The sequence below is a fragment of the Belonocnema kinseyi genome, chromosome 4, assembly GCF_010883055.1.
Source record: "Belonocnema kinseyi isolate 2016_QV_RU_SX_M_011 chromosome 4, B_treatae_v1, whole genome shotgun sequence".
NCBI classification, from domain to species: domain Eukaryota; kingdom Metazoa; phylum Arthropoda; class Insecta; order Hymenoptera; family Cynipidae; genus Belonocnema; species Belonocnema kinseyi.
Window position 1 is genome coordinate 41003150 of NC_046660.1, and position 11585 is coordinate 41014734.

Consider the following 11585-nt stretch of genomic DNA (forward strand, 5'->3'; position numbering starts at 1 on the left):
CATTTTCAAAGAGATAAGTAAAATCAAATTATTGGAAAACCTTATTTTAAGAATTAGAAAAATAGAAGCTTCTTAATAATTTTGAAAGATTTTGAAATTAAACTTTTCTAAAGATTTGTGGGAAAATTTTAAGCGGTTAATATTAAATTTTGAAATGATAATTTAAAATTTTAAAGACTTAAAAATTGTTTTAAAAAAATATGGAACACTTTAAGACAATTATTTCTATTTTTCAAGATTTAATTCAAATTTAGGTAAACTCAATTTTTTAGGTTGTCAAGAGAATGAAAAATATATAGCTGAGATTCATGGGAAAATTTCAAACAATTTTTTACTAATGAGTTCTAAGAGCCCATTAAAAGATATTACAAAACGTTTCAAATTATTTCGTAAAATTAAAAAAAAAGGTTTAAAAGGTTTTAAAGCAACATCGTATCATAATATATAATTTTAAAACAAGTTTTAGTAAATTTAAGAGATATTTAGAAGTTTTCAAACGATTAAAAAAAATAAAAACTTATAAGATAAATTAAACGATTAAACCATCAAATTTTATAAATATTGCGAAGATTTTTAAAAATGCAGACTTATGTGCAAGTTTTTAAACAAAAAGAAACCCACACGTTAAAAACGCAAACGTCTGGACACTGATGTTTTTTTTTTTTTTTTTAATTAAAAATTGTGGACAAAAAGTGCAAAAAACTGAAAACTCTTATGGTAAAGTATCACATGCACTTAATTAAAATAACTTTAAAAGGTCTCAAGCGAATAAATAAATTTTATCCAAGTTCCTAAGAAAATTGGGGATATTTTGAGGCAGCGTTTTACGTTTTAAATAACTTTTCAAAATCTTAAGAAAACTTCCAGTCAGATAAAAATATTTTCAAGAATTTAGGAAGTATTGTATAGATTAAAAATATTCTATAAATTTCAAGCCTATCAAAACATTCATAAAATATATTTTAATTCTGCAAAACTTTTAGAATTCATAAATATATTTTAAAAGGGCTAGAATTTTTCCTATTATTTTGTAAAATCTCATAAAATATATATTTTTTAAATCTAGATTTTTTGTTGACGAATCTGAAATATTCAAAAATCTTTTATAATTTTCTTCAAATTCGTAAGAAATGTTTGAAGATTTTGAGGGAAATTTTTTACATTTTTTGAATTTAGAATCATCTAATTTCACTTTTCGACCTACAAGACTAAATTTTCAACCAAGTAGTAATTGAATTTTCAACAACAAAATTAATTATCTACGAAATCGTTGTATTTAAATGTAAATTCATAAACTTTTAAGAAATAGGGACGAGTTTTTAAACAAATTAAATTTTGAACCGACAAAGAAGAATTTTCAATCTAAGAGGAAGAATTTTCTACATGAAAAAGACGAATATTTTACAAATTAGCTCAATTTGCAATAAAATAATTCTTTTTCATGTAGTTAAATTTTTATTTCAAAAAGCTTGATTCTCGAGTAAAAATATAATACTTAAGTTAAGTTTCAGCCAAGAAAATATTTTTATTTTAAATCAAAAACAGTTCAATTCCATCAAAAAGACGAATTTTCAGCAAAATAGTTGATCCACAATGAACACATTTTAATTTTTAATCAAGCTGTTAACTTTTCTACGAAAATAATAGAATTTCAAAACCAAAAAGAAAAATTTTCTATCCAAAAAAGCACATTCGCTGCAACAAAGTTTAATTTTCACCCGCAAATGTGAATTTAAGAAAAACTTTCAACCAAATATTTGAATCTTCTACAAAAAAATGGAATAGTTGAATTTTCCATTGGAGAAATTTACAAAGTAGTTCAATTTTTAATTTAAAAAAAAGACAGATTATAGAGTAGAAATATAATACAAAGTTTCAACCAAGAAAAGGTTTTAATTTTTAAATAAAAGTTGAATTGAACCAAAAAGACCAATTTTAAACAAAATAGTTCAATTCACAATCAAAACAGTTTATTTTTAAACCGGAAATATGAATTTAAAAAAACTTAATTTTCAGCCAAATAATTCAATTTCCTACAAAAATAATAGACTTTTCAAATAAAAAAAAGGATTTTCCAACAAAATAGTTAAATTTTTCACGATTAAAAAGATTAATTTTCTTTAAAAAAAGACGGGAGTACAAGACATAAATTTTCAATCAAATTTTTGAATTTTTAACTCAAAAATTTAATTATTTAACAAAAAAAAAATTAATTTTTGACAACAAAAAATCAAGCAGTTTTCAAGCAAATAATCATCAATCAAACCAGATTCGTTGCAAAATAGTTGAATTTTCAGTCAAAACTATTATTAAAAAAAAAAACCTAATTTGCGATCAAAAAATAAAATTTTGAATCTAATTTTTAAGAAAACATTGAAATATTACACCAGAAAGACGAATTTTTTACCAACTAGTTGAATTTTCAACACAAAAATATGAATCTTCAACAAAAAAGTTATTTTTTTAAAAGTTTCTTTCGCTACAAAATAATTGAATTTTTCAGCCGAAAAAATATTTAATAAAAAACGTAATTTGCAACCAAATAGTTGAATTTCTAGCCCAACTTTGAAGAAATAATCTAAATATTAAACCAATAAGACGAATTTTTTAACAACTAGTTAAATTTTCAACCTGAAAATATGCATTTTTAGTAAAAAAAGTTTATTTTCAATTAGAAAGTTGAATTTTAAAGGAAAAGTGATCAATTTTCAACCTGAAATGAAATAGCTAAATTTGCATAAAAAATAAATTATTGTCAGCTACATCATTAGGTTTAATAATATTATTATATAAATAATATTTAAAATTTGTATTAAAACATAAAGTTATCATAAACTAAATTATTATTATTTTTATATTAAAATTAAATAATATAGAATTTTTATTTTAATGTAATCTAATCAAAATTTATTTACTATTTAATATTTAAGCTATATTCTAAATTTGACATACTTGAGTCATTTAACAAAATATTTGTTTTCACGTTTTATTTCTAATAATATTTTTATGATTTTTATATTTGCAAATTATAAAACTTAATAATATTTTGTTATAAATGCTAATAATTTGTTATAATTATGTTATATTAATATTTCATTTTTTAAATTTATTTACAAATTGAAAGTCAAATATGATTTTCATAAATTTGTAATAAATTTTTAATTGACTTTAAAAAAATATCAACAAAAATACAAGTGATCAAAAAATTCTAAGAAATAATTTTTTATTATTTAATTGGGTAAATGATACAAATTAGTAGAAAAGTGTGCGCGCGCATACAATAGTCTAGTACCAAAAAAAAGGAAGAATTTACGACAAAATAAATAAATTTTCAAACAAATTGTTGAATTTCTAACTATACATTATCAATTTTCAACAAAATAGTTCAGCTATTTTTTAATCTTATTTTAATCTTCTATTTATCAAATAAAATTAACTTTAACTAAAATGAAACATGTAAACACTTGTTCAAATTCTTAAATACTTTTCAATTTTTTTCTGATAATATATAATTTTACAAAACTTTAAATTTTTACTTTTAAAATTAAAAATATCATGTATAAAATTATCTTCTAATATTTCAACAATATGGTTAAATCTTGAACCAAAAACTAGAATTTTAAACCAAAAGAGATGAATCCTGAAAAAAATATAATACTTTTGAATGAAATATAATTAATTTTCAACTAAAAATAGTTGGATTTTCTGAATAGGTTCTATTAATTCTGTTCGCATTTGAGTACAACAACGAGAAAAGGGACATATTTTTTAAACAGGACAAAAAAATTATTTAGTTAAACGGTGCCTTCCTATAAAAAGAATTAAGTCATAAATACGAAATAAAGTACACTTTATTTCCACTTTCCCTTTTTTTATTAATAGATCATTTACAATCCTTTCAAGAAAAAGTAAAAAGTTCTCGAGCTTTTGTCATTTTTATCACAGATTTTCACGAAATTGTATTAAATAACTTAAACAGAAATATCTTAACAAAAAACAATTGATGTTTTTACAAGAAAAAAATGCGATGAGCAGTTTCCTGAGTTTGTAATATGCATTCATCAAAAAAGATCTTAAACAAGAAACTATTCTGCAGGTAGAAAAAAGTAAAAAAATTCAATTCAAAAAGACAATTTAACTTTACTCCTAATATATTAATATTTTGAAAACTATTTCGCTTAATGATATATAAATAAAATATTATTTTTTAAACAAGAAAGTTGACGCTACAAAATTATACTTCATTGCTTACAAACCTACCAAAGAAATATCTTAAAACTAAAAAATGCAGTAGAACCGTTTAAACTTTAAAGTAATACAAAATGACAGTTTTGTGTTGAGTTTCAAAGTTTCCTTCAGTGCTTTAGACTCGCTCTGAAAAAATTACAACATTTTTGAGCATTTTGAAAAAACATCCTGAAAATGCAAATTATTTTAAAAATCTATTTTTAATTTAATAAATTAACTTACTTCTTCTGGAATCCAAACATATTTAGAAGACTTTGTTGGCCTTGCGACGACAATGATTTTTTGGCAGATGTCGAATTTCGAACAATTCTTTTCTTACTTGGTTGCACCTGAAAAAGTGAAGAATTTCCACAAAAAAAAGGATGAAAAATTGAATGAAAAGGGGAAATAATAGCGGAATAAATTCTTTTTAATAAAAATAATTTACAGATAACATATTGAAATCAACGTAAAACTCTAAAATATCTTAAACAGTTGAATTTCAATAAAATAGTTCAATTTTTAACAAAAAACTCCATTTTCAATCAAGAAAGATGATTTTTCTACCAAAATATTACCGGAAATGATGACTTTAATAAAATAGTTTAATTATTAAGAAAATAAGTAAATTTATAAACAAACTAGATGAATTCTTTCCCAAAAAACTAATTTAAAAAAAAAACAATTAAATTTTCAAAACAAAGAATCATTTTCTACAAAAATAATTAAAATTTCAAGAAAAACATGAATCTTCGACCAAGAAGACTAATTTTGAACAAACGAATTCAACTTTCGACCAAGTAGATGAATTTTCAATGAAAAAATATTAATTATCAATGAAAAATGTATTAGTTGAATTTTTAACCAACATAAATACGAATTCTCAACGAAAAATATAATAGTTGATATTTCAACTGAAAAAGGTTTTAAATTTAAATAAAAAACAGTTAAATTCTACCAAAAACGACAAATTAAAAAAAAAGAATGAATTTATATTAACAAGAATATAAAAAGTTGAATTGGAAACAAAATGATTAATTTTTCAAAAAAATAGTTGAACTTGCAACCAAATAATTGAGTTTTCAAGAAAATAATTGCATTTTTAAACAAAAAAATTAAACGTCAACCAATAACCGTTGAATTTTCAACAAAATAGTTGAATTTTCATAACAAAAAAATTGAATATTTTATAAGACAGTTGAATTTTCAATCCAAAAGGACGAGTTTTTCAAAAGCAGTTAAATTACATCAAAAATATTAACTTTTTAACAAAATAGTTAAATTTTTAACAAAATAATTCAATTTTCATAAAAGTAGCTGAATTTTTTCCCAAATATTTGATTTTGCAACTAAATGGTCGAAATAAAAAAAATAGCTTCAACCAAAAATAGTTACATTTTTATCCAAAATGTCGAATATTCAAACCGAAAGGAGTATTTTTTAAGATTAAAATTGAATTTTCAACTAAAATCTTTTCTGATAAAGAAATTAATTTTTAATCCAAAAAGGCGAAAGTTTAACAAAAAAGTTGCATTTTCGACCAAAAAATAAAATAGTTGGACTGGAAACAAAATAATTAAATTTTCAATAAAATATTTAAATTAGTAACCAAATGGTTGAATTTTTAATAAAAGTAAATTAATTATCAACGAAATTTACTCGAACTTGCGTGCAAAATGGACAAATTTATAACAAAATATGTAGCTGGACTTTCAAGAAAAAAAATTCTACCTTGCATTTTCAACACAATAGTTCAATTTCTGTACCAAAATGACGAATTTCTTAGAAGACAGGTGAATTCTCAATCCAAAATGGCGAATTTTCCACAAGCAGTTAAATTTTGACCAAAAATGATAATTTTTTTTACCAAATATTTAATTAAAAAAAAATGATTACATTTTCATTTTAAAAAGTTGAAGTTTCAACTAAAAAGATAAATTTTGCAACCCATTTGGTTAAATTTTTTAATAAAAAAGATCAATTTTCAACTAAAAATATTTTAGTTTATATTTGAACTAAAAAAAATTTTAATTTTTAATCAAAAACATTAAAATTTAACCAAACAAGATGAATGTTAACATAATATTTCAATTTGCACTAAAACAGATTATTTTTAAACTAACAAGACAAATTTTCAAGAAAAGAGTTGGATTCTCAACCAAGAAAGATTTTTCAGTTAGCAGAGCAAAATTATTGCAACTGAATTATTGAATTTTCATGCCAGAAAGGTGAATTTCATAAAAAAAAGGAGTTGAATTTCCAAACAAAAAGTTAATTTTCAACCAAGTAGTTGGAATTTTTTTCAACCAAGTAGTAGAATTTTCGACTAAAAACTATCAATTTTTAACCAAAAATGGAATAGCTGAACTTTCAGTTAAAAAAATTAATTTTAAACAAAAAAAAATAATTAAAAAAAAAAAGTTTAAATTTCAAGTAATAAGTGAAATTTTGAACCTACAAGAATGAATTTCTAACCAAATAGTATAATTAAACAAATTATTATCAGTCAGTTAGTTGCATTTATAACTAAAAAGTCGAATTTGCGAGCAAAACGGGCAAATTTGCAACAAAATAGTTGAATTTTGAAACAAAATAGATTAAATTTCAACCAAAAAGACGAATTTTTTAGAATAAACTTTTGATAAAATATTAAGACTTGAACAAAACAGTGCAATTCTTTTCAAAATGATCAAATTTTCATCAGAATAGTGGAATTTTTAACCACATATTTAAAATTATTATTGTTGATATTTCAACAAAAAATACGAATTTTTAATAATATACTTAAAGTTTCAACCAAACTTTATTCATTTTTAACCGAACAGTTGCATTTTTCAACAAAAAAGATAACACTCCTACAAAAAGAAATTAATTTCTTAATCAAAATACGAATTTTTAACAAGAGTGTTTAATTTTTAACAAAAAACTTAATTTTCAACCAAGTAGTTGGATTTTAAAAATAAAGAATTTTAGGCTCAAAAAGATGAATTTTCAACAAAATAGTCAAGCAAAAATAACAAGTCGAAAAGACCAATTTTGTACCAAACAGTTGAATTTTCAACCCGAAAATATTAATCTTCAATAAAGAAATTAATTTTCATTTTAAATTATTAATTCCCAAACAAAAAGGAAATTGTTAAATTTTCAGTTAAAAACATTTATTTAAAAAAACAAACGATTTTTTAACAAACCAAAAAGACGAGTTTTTAGTGAAAAATATAATAGTTAAATTTCCAACTTAATAGTAGAATTTTTAACCAAAGGAGGTGAATTCTGAATCAAAAACACAATAGTATACTTTCCAATTAAATAGAATAAAATTTCATCTAAATAAATGAATTTTTAATGAGAAACGATCAATTTGTAAGAAATAGTTGAAGTTAAATTTTCAGTTATAACATTTTTTGAATAAAAAAAACAACAACATATTTTCAACAAAATAGTGCAACTTTATACCAAGTTGAATTTTCAACAAAAAAAAATGACTTCTTAGTAAAAAAAAAGTTATGAACCCAATAGTTTAAATTTAAGTTAGAGTTCCTGCTAAAAGTCAGATCTCTGCAAAAAATACTTCTTCTATGATTTTAAGAATCAAAATATTATAACTGGTGTAATTTCAATTATAAAACTTTTTTTATGAAAAACGTTGAAATTTACAAAACAAAACATTAATTTTAACAGAATTTAAAAGCATTTTATTGAATAATGGCTTATTTTTACAGGAAAAACCTTCTCTACAGCTCTGTTTCCAATTTTCAAAGTAAATTCTTCTATGGCTGAAATCGTTGGAACAATTTTGTTTGTTTAGTCAAACATTTTTTTTATGATTATATTTGAAGATTATTTAGTTATTTCAAAAATTGAAAACAGTAGAGTTGTGCAGCATCTTTTCCAGGAAAAAAAGCCGTCATTTATTAAAATGGAATAATTTTTCAAAAATTGGTTAGAAGCGACGTTCAGTAAAAATTCAATTGCAAAAACCATGGTTAAAATTAATGTTTGTTTTGTGAATTTTAACATTTTTCATTTAAAAAAATGTTTTTTACTTAAATTAAATCAGTTATAATATTTTGATTCTTAAAATCATAGAAAAACTTTTTTTCAGAGATCTGACAACTACCTTAACCAGGTAGTTGGATTCTAAAAACGATTATTTTTAAACCCAATATAGTAGACTTTTTAATTAAAAAGAATGAATTTTTAAGAAAAAATTTTGAATTTAATTATTCAAGGTGGCCGTTTTAATCAAGGACAAAAATTCCCGGTCATTTCCCGATTTTTCCCCGGGTCGCAAACATTTTTCATGGCCAATGAAATTTAAAAAATCAAACTATAGTCTAAACATGTTTCCATATAAATTAATAAGCAATAAACTATAGATTAAAGCATTCAAAGTGGGACCCTTGAATTCCAAACTTTAAAAATTAAAGTTTAGAATTTTTAAATTCAAAAATTGTGTATTCAAATGTTAAATAACAATGTTAAATAATAATGTATAAACTTTCAGATTAAGTTCTAAAAATATAAATCCACGTTAACATTTTCAATAATCCAGCAATGAACAATAATATTTTTTTAAATTATATTATTTTAAGTAATTTTAAGCTAGACGCATTAACAATTGAAAAAATATTTTTTTTAACTTTACAGTTTTCAAATTAGAAGTTAAATTATTTTTATTTTAAATAGTCTAGGCATCCTTCAAAAGCTTTAGAATTTTATTTCAAAATCTTGAAAATTCTAGAAGTGGCTTTAAATTTTTCCAAATTCAAAATCATTTTTGAATTTTTTGTTCAAACTTTTAAATATATTTCAAAATGAATTGAATTTTTTCTGTAACTCTTAGAAAATCCTGCAAATTAAAAAAAAATTAAATATGAATTTATAAATTGCAATAGAACACTTATTATTTGTAAAAATATTAAAGTAATATTAGGAGATATTTAGAAGTTTTCAAAATATGCGAATTAAATTTAGAACTTGGAATAATTTGAAATACTTACAGCCGAATTTAAAATAAAATTTCAATTTTTGCAGATTTCAAACAAAAAATTTATAATTTTTTTAGGAATTGTGAATTGTGAATCAAAGAAGAACATGGAAGATTTTAAGGATTTTATTTAATTTGCTGGATTTTCAAAAATTTTAGAAAAATTACGATTAATTTTAAAATATATTTAAAAGTTCTGAAAAAATGTGAACACACTTTGTTCAATTAACTTGAAATAATTTCAAGTTTTTAATTAATTTTGTATCTTTTCAAAACTTCCACATATCTCTTAAAATGACTCAAATTTTTTCTACAAATAATAAGCTTTCAATTGTTATGTATGCGTCAAAATTCAACAAATTCTAAATATTAATTTTTTAAATATTAAATAAATACTTATTCTTTTTATACATTAAGAAATTTCAAATTAAATGGGATAAAAATTAAATAATTTAGACTCAAAATATTTTAAATTGAATAAAAATCTTTAACTATGATTATATTATTGTGGATTTAGTTTTAAGTTGAAAATAGTAAAACGCACGTTTACATTTTTAATAGCTGAAAAAATTAATAGAAATAATATCAGGATGGCCGTTTTAATCGACGAAATAAATTCCCGGTCATTTCCCGGCTCGCAAACATTTTTCACAATCAATGAAATTAATAAAATGGAACAGAAAAGCTCAAAAAATTTCCACTCGATGTAATAAAAACTGAGCTGCAAATGAAAGCACTCAAAGTGGAACTGTTAAATTTTGAACTTTGAAATTGAAATTTAAAAGTCTTTTATTACAAAATTTTGTATTCTAGTGCTTGATAATTTACGCGCATATAAAATTAAAGGTACTAACATTTTTCAATATAAATAGTTTAAACATCCTTAGAAAGCTTCAAAATCTTGAGAAATCTAGAAATTGTTTTTAATTGGTTTTAAATTTAAAATTATTTTCGAAATTTGTTCAGAACTTCTAAATATCTGTCAAAATTAATTGATTTTTTTTCTACAATTTTCAGAAAATCCTGAAAATTTTAAAAAATTTCTTTACAATTTGGATGTATAAATAACAATTTTGAAGAATTGTGAAAAGCTTCAAAAGACTAAAAACATTTTCTTAAGATTAATAGGAAAATTATAAATGATTTTTTATTTAAAAAAATTATTTTAAGACAATATTTTTAAATTTTTTGAAAGATTTAAACAACTTTTCCAAAAAACATTTTAGAAGATTTTAAGAAAACTTTCTAAAATTTGCATGATAATTTTTAATCTTTTTAAAACTCCTAATAATCTCTTAAAATTACTAAAAAATTTTATAAAAATGTTCATTTGTAAGTTTTACATAAAAATTTAAAATTTCCACTCACAAATTAAGCATTTTTCAAATACAAAAATTAAAATTGTACCGTTCAAAGTTTAAAGACTCTTCGAAATTTTAACGATTTCAGGTATTCTGTGTCAAACAATTCAGTTAAAGATTCTTTATTTTTCAATATTTGGTTTCAATTTACTTGTCTTATATAAAAATTCAATTATTGCTAAATATTCAATAATTAATCTTTTTTTTTTAAATTAAAAATTTCAAATTGAGTGGGTTAAAAATTGAATATTTTAGACTGAAACAATATTTTAAATTTAATAAAATCCTTTATTAAGAATATATTATTCTGAAGTTATTTTGAAGTTGAAAATAGTTTATAAACTTTCAGTCACACGTTCACATTTGTTTAATGAATAAGACTTTCAAATTGAAACCGCTTAAGTTTTAACGTTAAAATCTGCAAATTCTTAAATTTTGAACTGGTTTAAAATCGTTTTGTCAAATCGCTTTTGTTCACTTTTTATTACTTAAAGTACAGATAAATTAAATAAAATTATTTATTTAATAAATAAAAATTTCTTTATCCAAAATTTTCAACATCAAAGGCTTTTACTTTTTATTTGTTCAAGTCTTTGAGAAAGCATTTAAAAATATTTTTGATTAAAAATGTAAGCTTAAAAATAAAAATTTGTAATGGAAAATTTTTTAAGTAAAAAAAATTTGAATCACTCATTGTAAGCTAAATAATGGCATTATTGAAAAACATAAGAATTCAACTAATTATTTAAAAACTGTTATAATCTAAGGTGGACAGATTTTTCATCTACAAATTTGTAAAATTCCGGGTCAAAATACGAGGGTAGTTCAATAAGTCCTTAGAATGACCAACAGATGGCGCGCGAATCGCTCTAAATCATCTGTTTTCAGTCAGCACCACTCCGACATCCGACTAGATATATGGTGCAGTCACAGTCCACATCTTCTGAGTTTACGTGTTTTTATAACCAATTGAAAAAAAAATTGTTCGTTAAGAAAAATGGAAAAAA

General features: G+C 21.9%; 1 protein-coding gene across 1 annotated transcript in view; it reads right to left on the reverse strand.

The window, feature by feature from the left end:
• Positions 1-3854: 3854 nt before the first annotated feature.
• The window catches only part of LOC117171899 (exonuclease 1), a 40167-nt gene continuing 32436 nt past the window's right edge, over positions 3855-11585 (reverse strand). Inside the window, exons 8-9 of the mRNA XM_033359548.1 lie at positions 4471-4577; positions 3855-4374 (exon numbers count right to left, since the gene is read on the reverse strand). Coding sequence (XP_033215439.1) covers positions 4356-4374; positions 4471-4577 — 126 coding nt within the window. The 3' untranslated portion in view covers positions 3855-4355. The remainder of the gene's footprint in view (positions 4375-4470; positions 4578-11585) is intronic.